Source organism: Sapajus apella, unplaced genomic scaffold (assembly GCF_009761245.1).
Source record: "Sapajus apella isolate SASKATOON/1434 unplaced genomic scaffold, GSC_monkey_1.0 scaffold136, whole genome shotgun sequence".
NCBI lineage: Eukaryota > Metazoa > Chordata > Mammalia > Primates > Cebidae > Sapajus > Sapajus apella.
In genome coordinates, this window is record NW_022437076.1 from 3,442,452 (window position 1) to 3,464,495 (window position 22,044).

Genomic DNA, 22,044 nt, shown 5'->3' on the forward strand with positions numbered 1-22,044 from the left:
GCATGTGGATCTTCCCTCTGGCTCTGTCATGCACTCCAGACGCCACTGCCCGCCAAAGCCATGGTGAGGCGCAGCTTCTTGGCCACGAATGGTGGGGCCGCCTGATACCAGGACCCTCCTGGTCCTAAGGTCTCCACTGAGCTGCAGCCGGGGGCAGGCGAGTTCCCCACCCCTTCCTCCCGACGTCTGCACGGTCCCTTCCTCCCTGTGCGGAATGTTGGCTCATCATCTCCCTCACCTTGTCTCCTCAGGGAAGCCCCGTTCTGCTCCCGTTCCAGCAGTTTGGGCGTGCCGAACATGACCCCGACAGCCCCAGGCCCGCCGCCCCACCGGCCACCTGCCCACAGACCAGCCGTCAGTCCGGGTGTCCCAGGTGGCCACAGCCCTGCCCGCGCCATCACCGACATGCCCTCCAAGTACATCCTGTCTCTGGACGAGGCCTCCTTCCTTAGGTTCCTCCTTCCTGACCTCCCAGTGTGATGTCCAGGTCCTTTGTCATCTTGTTCAGCCTGGAGAGGAAAAGAGTTGGGCAGAGGGGAGGGGGGACATGGGTGGAGCTCTGCAGTGACTGGGAGCTGATCTGCCTCAGAGACCGCGTTGGGGGTGGGGGCAGAACCCGGCGAGGGCCTTGGCCACAGGGCAGTGCCTTCCCAGACGGGGCGGGCTTTACCACCAGGAACGCTCTTGGTGGCATCATGCTCCCAGGAGCCAAGACTTGAGCATCCTTGAGGCCATCCTGATAAAAGTCGGCGCCATTGCCCCTGTATCCCTGGATCTCCAGAATCTCCAGCTTTGCTTCTGTGCTGAGCGTCTTTCCCATCTGCTGATGGAGGCCCGGGGTTGCCTCCCCGGCTGCCAGGATACCGTGAGCGGGGCGATAGCCAGTTCAAGCTCAGAGACAGCTGGATGGGCCAGGGCTGCGCTGCACGCCTCCTGGACGGTGGCAGGCACTTTGTGTCCTGCCCAGCTTCTCACAGGCCCCTGATCATGGCCACTGTGGGGGAAGCCCTGAGGCCGTCTCTTCCCCTTGAGTAGATATTTCTTCCACAAAGGGGCAGGAGGCCAGGAGGGAGAAGGAGTTCAGGGAGAGCGAAGGAGCTGGTGCTGGGAGGCTGCTGTGTTGGTTGAGGGCCAGGCCAGGGCCCAGGTCTCTGCTGGCAGGGGACGTTCCAGGAAGACCAGACATTTCCCCTCCCCACTTACTCGAGGGGAGAGTGAGGTGGGGAAGGCTTGCGGGTTCTGATCGGGCCCATGTAGAGGGAAGGGGCCCAGTATCCCTCAGCCGCATATGCCCCTGGAGTCTTGGGGGGCCCAGCATGGCCTTGGGGCCTTTTCCAGCCACTGTGGCTTTCAGCAACTGCGTCTGGGGCTCAACCCCCAATCCTATTGCCCTCTCCGGCTGGGGTCTGAGGCAGCTGTCACATCTGAAGGGCTCCTGCAACCTGGGTCCCATCTGGGTGTGGTTCAGACCCCATGACCCACATGCCACCCCACGCTCAGCAGAGCTCCCTTGCTGGGGCAGCCAGCTTACCCCCAGGACATCCCCCCGGCTTCTTCCTTCTGAGCCTGCAGGCCCTGGGCTTCTCTGCTGGTGGGCCTGGGTTGGGGTTAAGGTGGGCATCCTCCAGGTAAAGCAAGCCTGAAGAGCGGCTTTCAGTGCAGACGGGCCGTGGAGGGACGCCGGCTGCCTCCTGCTCCGTGAGCGGATGGCAGGGATTTCCAACCAAAGGCTTTATTCCCACAGGGCCTGGACCTGTGCCCAAGATATAAACGCTGCTCTCTCTTCGTTCCCTTTCCTTTCCATTTCCGTTTCTTTTCTTTCTCTACGGATATTGTGAAACTTCCCCCTTAGTTCTTTCCACTTGAGCAACGTTTTGCTCCTCACTCCCCCACTTGCGTGGGATTGAATCCTGTCTGCAGGCTGGAGGCGAGCTCTCCCCCACACTGTCTGGGGAATGTGCTTGCCTGAAGTACTAGTCTAGTAAAATTTATTCTAGTTAGAAGGTCAACACAGTATCTGTTTAGCTTTTATTAAAAGTCACCGCAGCAGCAGCCACTGCTGGAGCGAGGCCCATGTGTTCCGGCTGCGTTTTTGTGTTTTGTTGGCTGGATTTCTGAAGGAACTTGAAAGGTCAAACTGTATTTCTTGAGAAACAAATGCAGGTTCCCACTGACCTCTCTGGGTGGCTGGCATCACAGCTGCCTGGTGGATGGGCCATGTCGCATTGCAGTCTGGGGTCCTCTGGGGTTTCCAGGCTGTCACCACACCGTCCCATTCATCAGTCCCATACCTGCCTGTCCCCACTGCGCTGGCTGGCCCTTGCTGCCTGCCGCCTCCTGGGAGGGCGTTGTCCCTGCCTCTGAGCTGGTAGGCAGGATGGCTGGGTGGCCCCAGAGAAGCACAGACTTGAGATGGAGCCTCTACCCCCGGTTTGCTTTTGGAGTGCTCTGAGCAGGACCCCAAAGGCCCCTTCTCTCTGGTCCTGTGTCACTGTCTCTAGAAGCTCCATCCTGTGGCTTCCAGAGTGTGCACCTCCAGTCCACCCGGGGTGGCGGTGCTGAGAAGGGGGAGGAGAACGGGGATGGCCCAGTCTCCCCTCCCTCCTCCGGCCCACGGGGCAGGCAGCTCAGGTTCCTGGGGGTCTGCTTCCCCCACGCTCCCCTACATCTGCTCTGATTGAAAATGTCTTTCCTTTTATGCTGCGCCCAGTCTTGGGGCTCGGAGATTTGCCCAGACCTCACTGGCCCTTGCGACGAGGCTCATTTAGATGCTTAGGATGGTATTTGAGGGATTTCCACTGTGATGTCCACGAGGGGGCGTTGTCCGGAACATGTCTCTGGCTCTGGAAACTGCCTGACTCACTGAAGAAACTGCTTTCCAGGCACTGTGGGCCCAGCCATATGCCTCCAGCTCAGTTGATGCTTAAAACAGGTGCAGAAAAGCGAGATAGAAGGTCTTAATGGGAGTGTCTGTCTGTGACAATGAATGTAAAAATGTTTCTTGGAAAATAGTCAGTGGTTCAGCTTTGTCAGCATTATCTCATCCCAAGCCTCTGGCTCCTTTTAGTACCTCAGCCAGTAATGCCACTGTCCAGATGAGAAATCTTAGCCCAAGTGAGGGGAATGACATGCTTGAGGTCACACAGCTGGCTGGTGGCAAAGCTGGGATTGGAACCCTCAACCCAGGATCCCTTCCTGTGTGCTTGGTTGAATATGTGGCTGCGTTTCCTGGGGCCCTGGGTTTTGGGGAAGACAGTTAGCTGGTGGTTTGGCCCTGGCGTGGAGCTGATCAGTCAAGGATGCTGGTGAGGCCTCGGCTTCTGCTTGTTTTCATCAGGAGGGGTGGTCTTGGATTTTTCAGTGAGGACCCTCAGCCTTTGGGTGGAAGGAGACGAGGAGGGAAGGCGATTGGGTGACGTTCCTCGGTGGGATTGGTTCTTCAGCTCCAGTGTGTAATGGGGGCGGAGGCCAGGGGGAAGATGCTGCCCATCAGCCCCCTGCCTCCCTTTTCCTGAATTAGGAGGAAAAGTGGTCCAAGAAAACTCTATTTCTCCTTGATTCTTAAACAAAGGTGGTCAATAAAAACCTGGGCGAGCACCTCTCACTTTCCTCCTGGACCCTTGAAGGTGCCAATGCAAACATGACCTTTCTCACTGGTTTTTAAGTCAGTAGAGACATCTCTGTTTTGAGCAGTCCGGGGTTCGAGTAGATCTCATGGCTACAGGCGGCCAGCAGGGACCAGGCCGGCCAGCCACGCTCAGGACCCCTCGGCTCCCCCCCAGCCTCCAGCTACCCGTCATCAAGGCAAGGGGAGCCCAGTAAAGTTTGCCAAGGATGATCCTGTGGCCTGGCGGGGCTGGCTGGGGTATTCTTTTTACCAAGCTCTGTTTTACCACCAGTCCCTGTCCACCCCGATCCCACGTCTCCCTCCCTTCAGCTGGGCCATGTGCCCCTTTGGGAGGAGGACCAGCCCCACCAGGGCCAAGGGCAGCAGAGCCCTGCTGAGTGAGAGGCCGTGGGGCTGCGGCTCTGTCCTGCGCCTTACCGGCCCTGGGAGGGGGGCGTTTGGCTGGAAGACTGGAATTGAATTGCCATCGTCTTTGATTTTGTGACGTTTCTGTTTGGACTTGCAAATCCCCCTTCCTGCCTCTTAGCATGTGTGCGGCTCCTCCTTGTCTTGAGTACTCCCCTGGGACGCTGCAGCTCGGGGCGTGCTGACGTGTGAGCGTGCAGAGTCCCCTGTGTGGTAGAACCTAAGGACGGTGGCTTGGAAGAGATGCTCCACGGGACGATGACTTTCCTTTCTTTCCTCTTAGTGAGTGGGTGATTCCTAGACCCCAACTGCCAATGTCATGTAAATAATGTACATTTAATTTATTGCTATGGTAGCACATTGTATTTGTTAATGTACAAAACAAATTCTAAAAGGTTGACAAATGTATATTTTGTTGCTTAAATGTGTCTTTGCAGAAATTGACAATAAATAACATATTTTGTGTCCATCCGTGTTCAAACTTCTTTACATGGGGTCCTGGGCCCGGGCAGCACTTTGCAGCTCACTGGCAGTTGCGTATTCTCTGCCCTATTGGTGTGTTACTTTGGCCTGGAATGTGTTTTTGAACATTTAAGTTGTTGATGTTTAAAATATTGACAATAATTACAAAAGTGGCTGGGCATGGTGGCTCCCACCCATAATCCTAACAGTTTGGGAGGCGGAGGCAGGAGGATCTCTTGAGCCTAAGGGTTTGAGACCAGCCTGGGCAACATAGTGAGGCCACATGTGTACCCCTCCTTCCCCCGCAAAAACAAAAAACAAAAAAATCGTAAAAAATTAGCTGGGCAGGTGGCGTGCACTTGTGTTCCCAGCTACTGGAGAGGCTGAGCCTGGAGGATTGCTTGAGCCTGGGAAGTCAGGGCTGCGGTGATCTGTGAATGTACCAGTGCACTCCAGCCTGGGCGACAGAGTGAGACTATGTTTCAAAACAACAGCAGTAACAAAAACGTCGGGTGCCGGGCTCCCTCCTGTCATTCCAGCACTGTGGGAGGCTGAGGCGGGTGGATCACTTGAGGTCAGGCTTTCAAGACCAGCCTGGCCAACACGGTGAAACACTGTCTCTACTAAAACTACAAAATTTAGCTGGGTGTGGTGGTGGTGGCCTGTAATCCCCGCTGCTCAGAAGGCTGAGGCAGGAGACTGTTGAACTCTGGAGGTGGAGGTTGCACTGAGCCGAGATCATGCCACTGCACTCCAGCCTGGGCGACACAGAGCTGGGGTCTCAATGTTATCAAACAAACCCTGGAAATTTTACATAAACTTTGAATTCTGCTTCTTTTAAGAAATCAGAAGCTGAATCTCCTCCTCAGGCAGGAGTTGCTCAGAGTTCACCGGCATCTTTCCCTGCTGAGTGGGCCCTTGTGTGACCCCGTCTCCACCGTTCCGTGTTCATACCGGAACATTTCACTCATTCCTGTTGCCTGCTGCCCTCTGGCATGGCTGAGTTTGCGAGCCCTGCTGTTCACTGATTGTCTCCATCCTGCAACGCTCTCCCTCTGCTCACTTCTCAGATTCCCAATTCGCTCCTTCCAGCTTTCTTTCATGGCTGAGTGCTCTTTCTTCCTGTCCTCCTCTGACTCCTGAATCGCCCTGTTTCTACATATGCTTTGCTTTACACTGCTTGGCTGTGCAGCTTGAAATAATCTCTGCATTTTTTTTTTTTTTTCCTGAAGAAATCTGAAGGCAAGGAACAGGTCTTTAAGAATCTGCTGGGTCACACCTGTCACCCAGCACTTTGAGAGGCCGAGGCGGACAGACCACTTGAGGTCAGGAGTTTGAGACCAGCCTGGCCAACACGGTAAACCCGTCTCTACTAAAAAGACAAAAATTAGCTGGGCATGGTGGCTTGCACCTGTAATCCCAGCTACTCGGGAGGCTGAGGCACGGGAATCACTTGAACCTGGGAGGTGGAGGTTGCAGTGAGCCGGAATCGTGCCATTGCCCTCCAGCCTGAGTAGCAGAGTGAGACTCCATCTCAAATAAGTAAGTAAATAAATGAGAATCTACCATGACTTTTGTGGTCTTGGGCAAATTTGTTAACTCCCTATGATTTGCATTTTCTTTTTTGTATAATTGGAACAATAATCCACCTACGAAGCACAAGGAGAAAAATGAATTTATTATCGGGAAAGAGCTTTGAGAAGTGGCAAGTGTCACACAAGCGCCAGAGGTTCGATAATAACCACAGTAACAATGCGAGCCCCCGACGTTGAAAGCTCACTGTGTCTTACCCCGGTGGTCAGTTCTGTTAGGACACCACTGCTGGCTCCTAAGCGTACATCATGGGACATGGCGCAACCGCAGGGCTTATGGGGAAAAGCGGGGTAAGGGACGTCACACTCAGAAACTTTGTCAGTGACATACAAAAGGACAGGTACCTAATGTGAACAATGTCACACACGTTAAACGACTGAGAAACGCGTAAGTACCACGATAAAGGCATTTTCGCTTAAAAAAGATAAAGTAGCTGGGTGCAGTGGCTCATGCCTGTAAGCCCAGCACTTTGGGAGGCCGTGGCGGGTGTATCACAAGGTCAGGAGATCGAGACTGTCCTGGCTAACACGGTGAAACCCCATCTGTACTAAAAATACAAAAAATTATCCGAGTGTGGTAGCAGGCGCCTGTGATCCCAGCTACTCAGGAGGCTGAGGCAGAATTGCTTGAACCCAGGTGGCTGAGGTTGCAGTGAGCCGAGATAGTGCCATTGCACTCCAGCCTGAGCAACAGAGCAACAGTCCATCTCAAAAAAAAAAAAAAAAAAAAAAAGGAAGGCCACGGGGGAATCCTCTGGCCAAAGCTGTCACCTGAGGAGTCCCACATATCACGAGAAAGAGCCTTAAATGACTATCCCGCTCATACTCGGACCCCAAGTGGGAGCAGCTTGTGGAAAGGCTGGCTTAGCTGTGGCTCTAGTCCAGCTTGAGGCTCGAGCACTGGTGGGTTGGTGGCATAAGTCCCGGTCTGAGTCTGCAAGCCTGAGAACAAGGGCACTTCTCCCTAAGGGCAGGAGAAGGTGTGGGTCCACACAGCTCCAGTGGAGAGGGCTAATTTGTTTTTTATGTCCTTTTTTGTGTCAGGCCTCATCAGATTGGACAATGCCCAACCACAGTGGCGGGGGTGGGTCTTCCTTACTCCATCCACGGGTTCAAGTGCTAATCTCTTCTGGAAGCCCCTCACAGACATACCCAGAAATGTTTTGCTAGCTATCCGGGTATCCCTTAGCCCAGTCAAGGGGACGTGTAGAATTCACCATCACAAAGGCCCAATGTCCTCCCTTCTCCATGGAGCCTGCCCTCCTCCTCTATGTCCTGGGGGAATGGGGTGGGATGTTGATTTTACAGCTGGTTCTGGTGCACTGGAGCTGCTCTGCAAGCCAGGTGGGGCTCTGTGGCTTGTTCCAGTGACCCCAGTGGCCCTCTGAATTTGAAATGGGGATTTCTTGGGTCCACCCAGACCCTCCGCCATGGAATAGCACACCTGGTGCTTATGGCACTCCCTGCTGATGAGAATCAGAGGTGAGTTCCAGAAAGGAAGCCTGAGACATCGTTTTGACACTTTAGGGCAAGGATCCTGGGAAGGAGACCTTAGATCTCCATTTCTTCAGGCAGAGATGATACCTGTTGGAGCAGCTGCCTTGGGTTTCCAGAAATAGCTGCCGTCAAGCTGTCCCCCAATCTATGTCTATAGTTACCTCTGATCCCACAGCTCCCGCAGGCACTGGGCTGCTGCCGGGGAGGAGGGAGGAGGGAGGGAGGGAGGGAGGTGCCTTGCTGGCACAGAGGCGACATGGGCAGGCCTGGGCCAGGGGCTGTGCCCTCCTTGGCTACGCCTGTGCCAAGCTGCCCCCTCCCCAGCCAAACCATCAGAAGAGCCCCAGGCAGGGCTGGACCAAGGTGAGGGCTGGAGGACACCTGTGGCCCCTGCAGGGACCCTCTACCCTGCCCACTGCCGTTCACCCCTGGACCTCACACTGGTCTGCCTGACTGGGAGCTGCAGGAGGCAGGGCAGACATAAGGACAGCAGAGATCCAAGCCCAGTTTCCAGCTCCAGGCCTGGCATCCAGCAGCGACCCCACTGTGGGTGCCGAGGGGGACAGGAGCCCCCTCTTGCACAACATGAAGCAGGAGCCCCCCCTGCCCCTCACAGCCCAGCTACCGCCTCTGCCATCTGTCCCCTGGCAATGGCTCACCACCACACCGGCCTGCTGGGGTCCTACATGCAGGGAGCTCAGACACCTGCAGGCCCATCTCTGGGGCCCTGGCGGGTGAGAGACAGGCGGGCCATGGGAGGCCTGCGGGGGTCCCTGCTGGGTCAGCATCTGGCCAGGTAATGGCTCGTCTCTAATGAGCTCTTGGGCCATTGCTGGCATCCCCCAGCACACCGTGTGGCTGACGGCCTCAGGAGGCGGCTTGTGCATCCCCCAGAGCCCTGGCCTGGCAGCCCTAAGCCCAAGGGTGATTGTCACTCTGGCGCACAAGGCACTGCTGGGGAAATTAAGTCAATGGGGAGGTATGGGGGGGCAGTCAGGGAGGGATTCCTGGAGGAGGGGACACCTCACATGGGGTTTGGAAGGGGCATCAGTGGGAGGGTTCCAGGCAAAGGAACAGCGTATAAGTGCAAACGCGCATGTGTGTGCGCACACAGAGGAGGGGAACCCTAAGACTGCAGGGACGACCTGGGTGGGGGGATGTGTTTGAGTTTGGGCTCATCCTGTGGCTCCAGTGGGGGTGCTCCATGGCGGGGGAGCCTGGGTGCACAGGATCTGGGCCTCAGAAACACACTGCCTGAGTTCGGGCAGAGGGGCCAGGCCAGAAGGCAGGCGGGAGGTGTCCCTGGGAACTGCCTGGCCTGGACGTGGGGTGGGGGCAGAGTGTGTCCAGCCAGACCCACAGCCCTCCTTCTAGCCTCTGCTGTCTCCAACCCCAGCTGCTGCAGTCCCAGAGCTGAGGGCGGGGAGCCAGGAGGAAAGTCTTGCTCCTGACATTCATTGTTTATTGCTTTGGGGTCCTTCAGTCCACATGGGCCTGCCGGGGTCCTACATGCCGGGGAGCTCAGACACCTGCAGGCCCATCTCTGGGGCCCTGGCAGTTGAGAGACAGACGGGCCATGGGAGGCCTGCGGGAGTCCCTGCTGGGTCAGCGTCTGGCCAGGTAAGGGCTCATCTCTGATGAGCTCCTGGGCCATTGCTGCCAACCCCCAGTACACCGTGTGGCTGACGGCCTCGGGAGGCGGCTTGTGCATCTGCTGGAGCCCTGGCCTGGCACTCCTTTGGGGTCCTGAAGCCCTTCTGGTCCTGGGGAGCACCTGCAGCATTCTAGGCCAGCGGTTTTCAACTGTTAAAGCAATGGAACATGTTCTGCCAAAAAAACCTTCTATGGAAGAAAATGGCTAAACTAGAACTGCCAGGGTGGGGGCGGGGGCGGGGCCCGGGCGGGGGCGGGGTGTGAAGCCCAGGGCAGCTCCCGCTGCGTCATCCTTGACCTCAGGCTCTCTGACCGCCCCGGGGGCACGTCCCCTCATCTTGTCAGTGCCTGTAGCTGGCTGAGGCCTCCCTCGGCATGGGGCCCCCTCTGTGGGAAGGGGTATCTGCCACATGGGCAGAGGCTATGCGGGCACAGGGAGCTCTGTCAGCTGCAGGTGACATGGGCTCTGGTGGCTCTGGCCGCCCCCTCCTGCGGGGAGTAGCAGATGGCCCGGGTGGTCCCAGCCCTGATGCCCCAGCACAGGGGTCCGCAAACTACGGCCTACGAGCCAAGAACGCCTGTTACATTTTTAAACAGTTAAAAGCAAAAGGATCAAAAGAATGTTTCGTGACATATGAAAATGAATTGAAATCGAGGCCCCGGTGTCGGTAAGTGGAGCTGGGCTGCCGCCGAGCCCGTGAATCCGTGTTCTGCGTCTGCGGCTGTTCTGCGTGGCAGGAGCGGAGCTGAGCGGCTGTGACCTGGGGCCTCCGCACTCCAGCCCTCCTGGGGAAGCCGGCCACCTGTTCTGGGGCGTTCTTTCTGTTACCATAGATAAGATGCTTCTGAGAAAGGGAGACCCAGGGTGCCCTAGGCCCCCGCAAATGATGTTCGTCCCAGGCTCTTCCTTTCACTCTCTGCAGGGGCCCCAGCCCCCAAGGCCTCAACAGCGGCCAGGAGGGCAAAGGGGCGGTGAACCAGGTACTCACAGGACGGCCCAGCCCAGGTAGTTGGCTGTGCTTCCCCAGTACATGAGGTTGTCCAGGACGCTGAAGGGGAACACAGTCACTCTCGCCTCCTTGAGGATCCCGAAGTAATCACCTGTGGATGAGGCAAGGCAGGGTCCCTGGGCTGTGGACAGCCCTGGCCATGCCATCACTGAGGGAGGCCCCAGGGCGGGCTGTGGCGGACCCGCAGGTGAGACAGGGCCCTGCCTCCCAGGAGACTCCAGGGCTTCAACAGTGGGCAGTCAGAGGGACCCAACAGGCACGTGGACAGCAGAGGGCGCGGGGCCCAGGGACTGAGGGGCTGAGCGCCACCCCGCCCCACTCCTCCTCTTCTCGCATGCCCTGGCCCAGCCACGCTGGCCTTCCTGTCTTCTTGGCTCTGCACATGCTGTTCCCTCCCTTGCAGTGCCTTTCCCTGCTCTCTGTAGACAGCTCCGTTCCTCCTCGGGCCCTTCTCCCTCTGCTCCTGTTGCCTCTTTACCTTCCTCCTCCTGTCCTACCTCCTGCTACTCCTGGATCTGGTGAGTTCCTCGCCCCCGGGGGGCCTCAGCTGGTTGCTAAGGGCTGCTCTGCTCCACGCCCCAGGCTATGTGGCTCTGGCACCAGGGCCTGGCCATGGCACGCCTCCCGTCACTCTAGCAGGTCAGCCCTGGTAGTAGTTTTCCCACCCAGGGGCCCAGAGGAGCTAGACCCAGTGGAGAGAGGGTGGCTATCGGGCATTCAGTTCCAGACAGGCCAGCCATGCACCCGTCAGCCGCACGGCCACAAGGCGTCCCCTGGCAGGGCTGCTCTGAGCTGTAAGGTGGCACTGGGATCACAGTCACAGTGTCTGTCCCAGGCCCACACAGGGCAGTCCCACGGGACACAGAGTAACCGCTCCATAAAGGGTGCGGCTTCGTCCCTCCCAGCCTGCTGTCCCCAGAAACCCCTCATTTGTCTCTCCTCCAGGAGGACAATGGAGCTCCATCCGAGGCAGGAAGTAGGGCAGCTGCCCGACAATGGGCAGCACAGGCAGGAGGGTCCAGGAGCTGCGTCACCATCTGGGGACACGAGGCAGGGCCCAGGACCACTGGAAACTTCTTCCTTCCCGGGAAGCAGGAAGTGGGGCAGCGGGGTGTGGGTGGATGGCACAGAAACCCAGTTCCGGCTGAGTCACAGTGGGAAGTGACCACCTTTGCCGACATCCCGCACTGCTGGCCCCGGGGTTTCTAGGCCATGTCTGCTGGCAGGGCGGCGGGGAGGCTGTGGCCACTGGTGTTCGTGGGCTCCTTCCCTCCCTCTGACTGTCCAGGGACCCCCCAGCTAGCTCTTCACTGCCGAGGGACTCTGCCCGCCACCCTGGCTCTCCCTGCGCTGCCTGTAGCCTTCCCTGCCCAGACCCACCGGAGCCCTGGCCGCTCCCTGCTGCTGCCCTCCCACAGGACCTGACTGCACAGCTCGGAGCCGCCTCCCCGTGTGGCTCTCTCCGCCCTCCACAGCTCCTCCTGAGCCCCACCTCTGATCCCAGCTCCATCAGTCCAACCTCTTCCTTGCTGGGACGCCCCTATGGCTCCCACCTCTCTGGGGATGGAGCCTCAGCCCCTTGCATGGTCTTTGGGGCCTCGGCTCACCCTCCAGCCCTGTCCCAACCCACAGCGCCTGTGTGGCCAGTCCAGCTGCCCCCCTCTCTCCAGCCACCCGCCACTCTGCCCTCAACCTCCTTCTCCATGCACCAAGGCCTTTTCCTCTTCCCCACCTGCCCGCACCTGCCCCTGCCTGGCAGATCCAGATGCCCCTGGCTGCCGCCCTCTGCCTGGACCAAACTCCCTATAGCTCCTGCCTGAGCAGAAAGCACTGAACCTCCTGGAGGTGACCCCCACAGTCCCACTGAGGCCTGGCCATGGGCAATCCAGAATGCTGCACCCACAGACGCCACTTCCTCCCTCGGGGGACCCTGCTGCCGGGCGCAGGCTCCTGGAGAGCTTCAAGCGCCTGTGACAGCCCATGGTGCCCTCAGGGCTGGGCCCAAGAAGCTGCAGCCGGCATCTAGGGATGAGGATGGCAGGCAGGCCTGGGAGGTCCTTAGGCCACCGCTGGTCCCACGAGGCCACAAGGCCACTGAAGCCGAGTGACCTGCCGAGCTCCAGCACAGGCCACGGCTGATGGAGAGGAAGACGTGGGCCTCCCCACCCTGGTGGACCCGGGGCACCGTGGCTAGCTGGGCCAACTCCCTGCTCGCTGGGAGGGGTTCCCTTTGGACAGGGCTGCCTCCTTCTCTCCTTCCCGGTTCTGAAGGCCCCCTCTTGTCCCCCACCCCTGCCCCCCAGCTTTCCCATGACTGCTTTTCTTTCCCAGCTTCTGAGGAGCTGGAAGTTGCTGTCATCATGAGGGTCGGTGGGCGTCTGGCCAGGCCAGCACTGGGCTCACAGCCTGAAAGCACCTCAGCCACAGGCAGAGGGGAACGGGGAAAGGATGAGGTTCCTCCACCCCTCACCCCTCCCCAGAACTACGCCAGCCCGGCATGCTGCCAAACACGGCACAAACCGCAATCCTGCCTGGCCTGAGAGCCACGCGTGCCGGGAGCTGCCCAAGGCAGAGCCGGAGATGCCGTGGAGGTAGCCGACTCACCACCAGCACCTTAGCCTTCGGTGCCACGGGGCCCGAAGGCCTTCAGCAAGGGGGAGCTGGGGCCAGAGCTGGACTCAAGGAGTCCGGCACCGGCCTGGGCCGCAGAACGGGCATTTAGTGCATCCTCATTAGCTGGAGAGAAGAGCAGGAGCTGTCTTGACTCCCAGGAGGCAGCCACTCAGCACCCTGGGCTAAGAGGAGCTGCTGGAGCCCAGCCTCCCGAGCTAATCACGGAGGAGGGAGGATGCCCCGATGGAGTGGGGGCCCCAGTACTCCCACCGATGTCACAGACAGCAGGGTGGCAGCCACCTCACCCTGCTCCTCCCTGGGACTCCTGCAGGCCTGCACAGGGTCACCCCAGCCTCTTACCTAGGAAGGTTCCAGTGAACCCCAGTGCAAAGAAGCTGGAGAGCACAAGCACGACGCCCACTCCCAGGAGCGCGAGGCCGAGGCAGCGGGCCGCGGGGGTGTCCAGGCTCTCCATCTTGGGCTGGCTCATCATGGCCTGCATGAAGCTGTGGGCATGGGACAGAGAGGGAGGATGTCAGGCCAGGGACGATGTCACGGCCCAGGAGGAGGCCAAACTCACCTTCTCGCCCCCTCCCCAGGGACCCTCAGAGAGTAGCCAGCCCAGGGCTGCTAGGCCAGGCAGGCACCAGAGTGAGTGGAGCAGACAGCAGCTAGGGCCTGGTCCACCTGGGAGGGAGGGGACGGGAGCAGGGAGGGGCCCAGGACTACCAGATTTTTAATTTTTTCAAGAGAAGCCAGAAATCCTGACTCGTATGTGAAATATCCTAATTTTTAGAAATAGACAATTCATGAACTCCACTTTAGACCTGCATGTGAGCAGGCTGGGCACAGCCCAAAGGCCACCACCTGCCAGTGCTCATCCTGCCCCATGAGCAGCTCACACCATGGAGGAAAGTGAGGCTGAGAAAGTCACAGGTGCCAGGCTGCAGGGCAGCTCTTGGTGTCCCATTCCCCAACAGACTCAGTGCCCCGAGGCCTGGAGCGTGCTCTGTGCTGTGGATTCAGCTTCCACAGCCCCTGCAGGCCTGACCACATCCTGGGTGGGTTGACTTGCATTTAGAGGCATGTTGGGGGCCATTGATATCCTCCTCCGCACCGGAACTCCCCCACTAGGCTTCCTTTGGGGCCAAAACACCGAAGGCCTTATTAAATGGTAGTGGGGGCCAGGTGCAGTGGCTCACGCCTCTAATCCCAACATTTTGGGAGGCCAAGGTGGGCAGATCACTTGAGGTCAGGAGTTTGAGACCAGCCTGGCCAACATGGTGAAACCCCATCTCTACTAAAAATACAAAAATTAGCTGGGCATGATGGCGGGTGCCTGTAATCCCAGCTACTCGGGAGGCTGGGGCAGGAGAATCGCTTGAACCCAGGAGGCGGAGGTTGCCGTGAGCTGAGATCCCACCACTGCACTCCAACCTGGGCAATAGAGTGAGATTCAGTCTCAAAGAAAAAAAAGCAATGGGATGACCAACAGGGGGTGACTATGACAGCAGTGGGTCTAGAGGCTCAGGTCCTCCAGTTGGCTCCAGTGGACTGCAGGCCTGGTGCAGGCAGGGCACAGGGGCTGGGCATGCGGTGATGCACCAGGCCTTCAGTCCACTGGCGCCAACTGGAGGACCTGAGCCTCTAGACCGGCTGCTGTCATAGTCACCCCCTTTTGGTCATCACAAGGGAGTGGACGCTGCTGGGAAGGGAGCCCTGGGTGCCAGGTGAGAGGCACTTTCACAGGAAAGGGTGTGTGTGGGAGCACAGATACATGTGACCCAATGTGCACTTCCCATGCTCGCCATAATCACAACACAGAAGCGACATGGAGCTCTGCTGCCTCACGCAGGGCAACGCCTGACACCCAGTCTGCAGACGGCATCTCACAGCAGGGGCAGCTCGCCGTCCACTCACCCGCCCATCCTTCCATCCGTCAGTCTATCCTCTGTGCACCCGCACATCCATCCGTCTGTCCATCTATACATCCATCAGTGAATGGAACCATCCGTCCATCTGCCATGAAGTATCTTTGTTTGCCAGGCTTTCAAGCAGATCGATTTCCCATATTTATCCACTCATTCCATCCACTGGTAAATTCAGATTGTTGTGAAACTCCTTATGCTGAGCTAAGGACATCCAGACAAGTCTTTATGCTTCGAAGTTTCCCTGGAACTCCTTCCTCCAGCTAGACTGGGAGTTCTTGGGGAACAGAAGCTGCCCCTCCTTCCCTGAGTACCCCACCCCAGCACACATTCATCCACTGGAGAGAAGCAGCAGCTGCTCCTCCCTTCTCCCCCTATCCCCCAGAGCAGAGAAGGAGCCAGGGAGAAAGGGAGAAAGGTCTGTGGACAAAGCCACCAGGACCCAGCGGCAGAGGCAGGCACACTGACCTGTCAAACAGTGGCATCTGGGTGTCAGGGCACGCTGCCCACACCCCCAGCTCTCCACCCACCAGTGCCCTGTCCCGATCCTGCTGCTGCTGGGGCGCAGGGTTACCCTGCAGCTCCAGGCTGAGCCTCTGGGATTGGCTCAGGGTCACAGGCTGCCCATGGAGTCAGATGGTCACACGCACACCCAGTGTGGTGCCATGAGCCAGGCACACCTCCCCTGCCTGGCACCCTCCACTCTCCTGCCTGCAGACGGTGAGTGGGAGGGAAAGAAAGGGTCCCGGCTCTGCTCAGGAGCATGGCTCCTCTGCAGGTATCTGGCTCCTTGGCTGCCACTGCAGTGGGGACCAGAAAACAGACAGGGGAGAGCATTCCAGAAAGAGGAAATAGCAGGTCGGCGTGCCTTAGAGTCTGGGGCAGGGCGTGGAGCAGGGAAGGCTTGAAGGAGCCTGCCAGGTGGAGGCCTCAGCCTGGCGGGGTTGGGAATGCACTCTGCCTGCTGTGGAAAATCCACAATCAGGGAGACCCGTCAGTGCGGTGCCATAGTGGGTGGGCGCTGAGGCTGGGCCCGAGGACGCTGGAGGGTCACTCTGGAGGGAGACCCTGTCGCTCTTACACGCTCCTGTGGAGACCTAAGCCAGGGTCTGGGTCCATGCCCCATGCTCAGGGTTCCTCTATCAGAATTTGTCTGCATCACACAAGCAGGCAGCAGATAAAAGGGAACCTCCTCCCTCTGGTGGGGCCCAGCCTGAAGCCCAATGCGTTCAGGGCCCAGGTTACCTGGGGGCGTGGCTCAGTAGGAAAATCAGATCTGTTCGGAAGCAGATTCCTGATGAAGGGCAGGTCTGGGGCCAGGGAGCAGGTGGGAGAGGCCCCAGATCAGCCCCAGACCTGACACCCAGCCCCTGAGCTGCTCCCCCGCCTGGGGCCCCAGTCCTGGGCCCCTTCCTTTCCCTTCTCTGAGATGACAGCCTGGGCTGACTCCCGGCACAGTGCTCTGTGGGTCATTCACTCAGTCAGCAGAGGAACTGGGCTGGGCTGCCTGCCTGCCATCCTCATCAGGTGGCTCCTTTTACCCAAATACACTCATTCCAGATTCCAGATTCCAGGCTTACTGGAATTGCATGACCCCAATTAGGCGATTGACACTGTTCTAGCTCCTTCATTAAGCCAGGAAAGCACAGTCCGTCCATTCCACAGGGAAAATTAGTGGATGGATGAGTAGCTCTGTGACCACAAGCTCCCTAACAGAATGAGGTAACAGGACGCAATTTCCCTTGGAAGTATTCCGCACTGGGGATGGGGGAGGGAGACTCATTCATTTGCCTTGGGTTCTATTTTTAAGACCTGGATTGAATCTTCGGTCATTAATGTGATTTGAGGCTGTCTGCACTCTGCTCCCATAAAATCCCGGAAACGCTGGGGTGGGGAGGGGGCATCGCTGCCCTCAGTGTCCCCACTCTGCCCCCAGCCGGCAGTCCCGGGCCACACTCTAGGCCACAGGCCACAGGCACAGGGCCCCGCCCAGCACAGGCCTGTCCTGTTTCTATCTGCTGCCGACCAGAAACACTTCCCTGATTCTGGACATTCTGGGGCACCTCCCCAACACTGTCCATATCCGAGTGTGGCCTGAGTGCCGGCTACTCCACGTCCTTCACCCCAGGCTTCGAGTGACCCGCTGTTTCCACTCTGTCTCAGCTAAACCAGGCTAGCCATGAAATGAGTTGTCTGAAGGGCTCATTTCTTTTCCAAGGCATATTAAAATAAGCAGGTAACTACTAAAACAAAAAATGTTCATCTATGCAACCCCGAAATCATCAAGGGACTTGAATTTAGGGCTTTGACGCTGCACTAATTCTGAGCATTTGAATCACATGTCACCTTTCCAAAGTGTTTCCAAAACCCATCAATAGCTGAGGGATAGTCTGTCTTGTTCTACAAACAGGGAAACAGATGGTAGGCTCTCCCGCCTCATCATGACCTGTAAACAGTGGGGCAGGCTCAAGCCTCAAGGGCAGGCCAAGGCCAGCACTGTCTCCCAGGGCCCCTCCCACCTGGGAGTCCTGGCTGACACTCCCCCTCCTCCCAGACTTCCTGGCCGGGTGTGCTTTGGGGACGGGTAGGGTGCCTCTCCCTGCCTTCCCAGCTGCAGCCCCTCAACTGCCGGCCTGGCCTGCCCTACCAGTGCCTGGAACCCACTCTTTCAGCCCCTGTCCCTCCTCCCTTCACAGCAGCTGGGCCCCCTTATGCCCAGGAAAGCCTACACTGGGTTCCCTGTCCTAACTGGGCCCTGACACCCTGCCCCTACACCCTGTCTTACTGTCCCGTTGCTGGAATGGACCCCGCCCCCACCCTGCCCCAGGCACCTGCTCTGCGGGAATCTCTCTGATGAGGGGATTTCACAAATGGAATTCAGGATCTAATCAGTTGGTCTTGAGTTAATCAAAAGGGAGGTGGCCAGGGGTAGGCCTTTCCCAAAGGGTCTAGAAGCCAGAGAGACCTGAAGCCGAAGCCGCGGAGCCGCCTGCTAAGCGGCGGGGAGGCTGCCAGGAGCTGCGCATCAAAGACCTGCGTCCCGCCCAAGACCCGAAAACATGGAGGACCCGGCCTCGGGTGAGCTCACACCCAGCAGGCACCTGGATTCCAGCCTGGGGAGTCCCTGAGCAAAGACCCCGCCCCCATCCAGCCTCCTGGCCACGGAAACTGTCATGTAATAAGTTTGTGTAGTTTGAGCCGCTAAGTTTGTGGGAATTTGTTACACAGCAGAAGGAAACTAATATGCTTTGCTTCCCAGTCCGCAGACTCTTTACAATTTTGCTCTTTAAACATCCTGGCCTGTTCTGCCAAGACGGGAGGAGTCGCTTTTTTCTGCCATGGGACGCTGCACACGTCCAGCCCTCCATCTCTCCGTTGGAAGCAAACTGTCCCATCGGCTCCATGCCCTCCCTCCTTCGTGCAGTCACTCCACCTGGAGCAGGTCCGGCCAGGCACTGGGATGCAGCAGTGATCAGGACATGTGGCCACCGGGACAGAGGGCCACAGTGCCCGAGAGCCTGGCCTCAGAACCATCAGGGAGTTTCTGAAAACAGACTTCCCTTGGGGAGATGGGCTCTGGGGTAAGTCTGGAATCCCACGGGGTTGCACCTGCCCCATGGCCTCTAGTGCACAGAGCACTGAGGTGTGTCCCCACCTGCCCTGCCACTGCAGCCCAGCCTGTGAGTGGGGGCCACCCTCTCTGAGGACTCTCAGGCCCCACCCAGCCATCTGAAGAGCTGGCTGACTCCTCCAGGCCTCAGTCACAACACTTCTTCAGCCAGGACCCTGCCTACACCCCACCCACCCAGACCACCTTCCAGGGACCACCCCTGCCCCTCCAGGTGCCTCCTAGCCCAGCCTGGGAGCACCGCCAAGTCAAGAAAGATTCCTGATTGACAGCCGCACTCTGAGGTCAGGATGCAGCTTCTCAGCCTGGCTGTGCTGTCACACGGGAGCGGAGGGAAAGCTGGGAGCCACCGTCTGTAAGAAACTGACTTCCTCCAGCTACCCCAGGAGGACGCCCAGGGCCTGGGTTCCCAGAATAAACCAGACAGTGCTTTGCTGCTGTCTACACGCCTGGAGCTGGGCTGTGGATGGGCCTGTCCTCTGGTCTCCTAGGTACACACAGCGCTGGGCTGGGGCCTGGAGGAGGGAGGATGGCCCCTGCCACCACCCTCTACTCTCTGCCTTGAAAAGGGGTAGATGACAGGGGCGGACCTCCAGGGTCAGGTAGATCACAGGCTGGGCTGCTGGACCAGCAGGGAGGTGATGGGAAGTGCTGAAGGAAGCCTTGGGGTTTCTAGTGCAAGATGAGATTTGGCAGGAAGTGAGAACTCAGCAAAGGCTCAGAGCAACTCCCAGGGGCACGGCTGGCAGGAGGGGCTTGGTCGAGGCAGCTGCCTTGTGGCACTGGCCAGTATTTCTGGGCAGTCACCTGGCCTGGCCCAGTTGTCCCTGGAACCGTGAGGGCTGTGGGCTCCATCCCACTCCTCCTGCTTTGTGTGGCCCTGATAGTGGCCCCGGCATGCTCTGGGGAGTGGGGGTGGGGGTGGAACAGCTCAGCGTGCCAGCCCTGGGCTGAGTCTCAACCCTCTCCAGCCCTCTGCCTGTCCTCTGCCTCGCTGTTCCTGTGGGGGGCTCCGAGCTCCAAGCAGTTCAGTCCATCAGTGCCAGCCCTCTCCCTCCCGGCTGGCAGGGAGTGCGGATGCCTGGGGTCTGGAAGGCACAGGCCCCCACGGTCCTGCAGATGCAGCCAGAGCCCCATCCCAGGTAAGGAGGGACACTCTGCCAGTGGCCCAAGAGACAGCAGGGGTGGGAGAGAGGCTCATCTCCCGTCTCCTGACATCTCATGCCCATGAACCCAGCCTGGGTGGTGCCAGTGCCTGACAGGTTCCTCTGGCCTAAATGAATGGAGTCTTTTCTCCCCAAGCCATCACAGAGCTGGAGGCTGCCTGTTCTCCCACCCTTGCTTGTCTGGGCTCCCTGAGCTGTAAAGCCTCAGGCCAACCATTGCTTCTTGCCAAGCCTCACTTCCTCCATCTGCACAATGGGACGCTTCTCTACCCGGAGTCTACGAATATGAACATACTCCCCGGGGCCGGAGAGCCAAGGAGCTTGTCAGCACACAGGCTATGCAGACCCACAGCCCTGAGGTGGGGACACGGGCCAAGCTCCTTGCCCTCCGAGGGGTTAAAAGGCCTCTCTGGGGAAGCCTCTTCACATCATTCAACCCAAGGCAGGTGCTAGGGGACCCACCCCTCTGAGGACCACAACCCTGGGATACCCATCCAGGCCTACAGACAAAGGGCCAAGAAGCAAAGGCCGGGAGCCAGGGGTCCAGTGCAGATGGCTGAGCTCAGTGGGACCCTGACCACGCTGCTCATCCGCCAGAAGGCCAAGCGCACGATGATGATGGGAAGGCAGCAAGGGTGCCTGGCCACGGAGGGGGAAGGCCTGGGCCACCCTCAGTGAGTATGTGAGGGGCCTGGCCACCAGCTAGGCCTGCCCCAGCTCCGCACGTGCTGGCATGGAGCATCTGCTGGCCCCTTCCTGTGTGTACCCAGTGCCTGCAGGCCAGGCTGGTCTGGGGCAGATGGGGCCAAGGGCAACAAGGAGAGCAAGGCTGCACGTGCCCCGTCCAAAGGAGTGGAGCTGAGCCTCGGCCCCAGTGAGTGCTCCACGTGGGGTGTGGCCAGTCACACACAGGCTTTCTGCTATGTCCCAACAAGTCAAAACTGGCACAGTTAGTTTCTCATTTTTTCAGGAACCACGTGGTCCACGTTTAGTCCATGAGCGGCCATGTGCAATGATTCTCAGGGCACTGTGGGAGGTGAGACCAGGGGCCCAGAGATGAGGCCAGCTGCCTGGCATAGCCCGCATCTCCAGGTCGCCTGCGGCCATCACATTACACGCAGGAGGGCCGTGTCCAGCCTGGTATCTGGGCAGACAAATTTCCTCCCAAGTGCAGTGGGCTGTGCCTCATCTACTTCCAGCTCCTCTGTTCTGATCGCTTCATTTGATGGCAGGGAGGTGCCTGCCCCAAGTCCAGAGATGGGCAAGGAAGCTTTTTTTTTTTTTTTTTTAAATTTGAGATGGGATCTCGTCCTGCTGCTCAGCCTGGAGTGCAGTGGTGTAATCTCAGCTCACTGCAACCTCTGCTTGCCAGGTTCAAGTAATTCTCCTGCCCCAGCCTCCCAGGTAGCTAGGAATACAGGCACACACCACCATGCCCATCTAATTTTTGTATTTTTAGTACAGACAGTGTTTCACCATGTTGGCCAGGGTGGTCTCAAACTTCTGACCTCAGGTGATCTGCCCACCTCGGCCTCCCAAAGTGCTAGGATTACAGGTGTAAGCCACAGAGCCCAGCCTCAAAGAAGCTTTCAAGCCTAACCTGGAGAGACGGTCAGGCCTGAACCCCGAGGGCTCCCAACCCGGCATCTGCCTTCTGACCGTGCACTTCCTGTAGGGGACTCCTAAAACGGCTTTGGCTGCACAGCAGAGGTCGGGATGTGACCTTGGGACAATCCAGGTATTGTCCCTTGTCCCCCATCACAACCCCCCATTCCTGAGGTCACTGGAGCTCCTCGGCTGGCTGGAGTTTAAATGGCCGGGAGGGGTAAGGTGGCTCACTGTGCCAGGTGGCTTTGAGAGCGGACCCCTGCGTGCTCAGACTCGAGGCTCCCGCATGGTGAGGGACGAGGGACCACGAGCAGCAGCCCTCCCGCTAGCCCAGGGGTTGGGCTCTCCAGGGAGAGGGCCGTGCTTACCAGTGTGAACGCAGGACGGTCAGGAGCAGGATGGTAATGCTAAGGGAGTAGCAGGCCAGGTAGGGGGACCTGAAGGCCCTGCTCAGCTTGCGGGTCTTGTGTTCCCATCGTGCAACCTAAACCATGGGCAGAGAACAAGAGAGAGATGTTTGCCGGGGAGACTCCAGGGCAGAGGTGGGGAGCGCATGCCGCTCTCTGCATTCCCGAGGAAGGAGAATTACACGGAAGCAACCGCCAGGTGCACCTCAGCCAAGAATGATCTGCCCTAGAGCAAGTTCCAGAGGGATTTTCATACTTACTCAGTTCATCTGGACAGACAACGTCCTTCTGGAAACAACCATTCAACCAGACACAGCCTTGAACCCACCAAGAGGCAGAAAGAGATGTCTGGCTGAGAAGACCGATCCCTGGGGCAGTCACATGGGCTCTGACCTCAGGTCCTGCCTGGAGCTGCCCAGTGTCCTGCAGTAGCCCCAGCAGAACTGC

The 22,044-nt window shown here is 58.5% G+C and overlaps 2 protein-coding genes across 2 annotated transcripts in view; one reads left to right on the plus strand and one right to left on the minus strand.

The window, feature by feature from the left end:
* Positions 1-4,502, plus strand: part of RAP1GAP2 (RAP1 GTPase activating protein 2) — a 258,374-nt gene extending 253,872 nt beyond the window's left edge. Inside the window, exon 23 of the mRNA XM_032263517.1 lies at positions 252-4,502. The gene's annotated coding sequence lies outside the window, so the exon portion shown is untranslated. The remainder of the gene's footprint in view (positions 1-251) is intronic.
* Positions 4,503-10,198: 5,696 nt separating this feature from the next.
* On the minus strand, positions 10,199-21,675 carry LOC116540079 (phosphatidylethanolamine N-methyltransferase-like). Its single transcript, XM_032263398.1, has 3 exons — positions 21,559-21,675; positions 13,221-13,366; positions 10,199-10,338 (listed from the first exon to the last, which is right to left on the minus strand). The coding sequence occupies exons 2-3, from the start codon at positions 13,360-13,362 to the stop codon at positions 10,223-10,225; spliced, it is 258 nt and encodes an 85-aa protein (XP_032119289.1). The 5' UTR covers positions 13,363-13,366; positions 21,559-21,675; the 3' UTR covers positions 10,199-10,222.
* Positions 21,676-22,044: the final 369 nt, after the last annotated feature.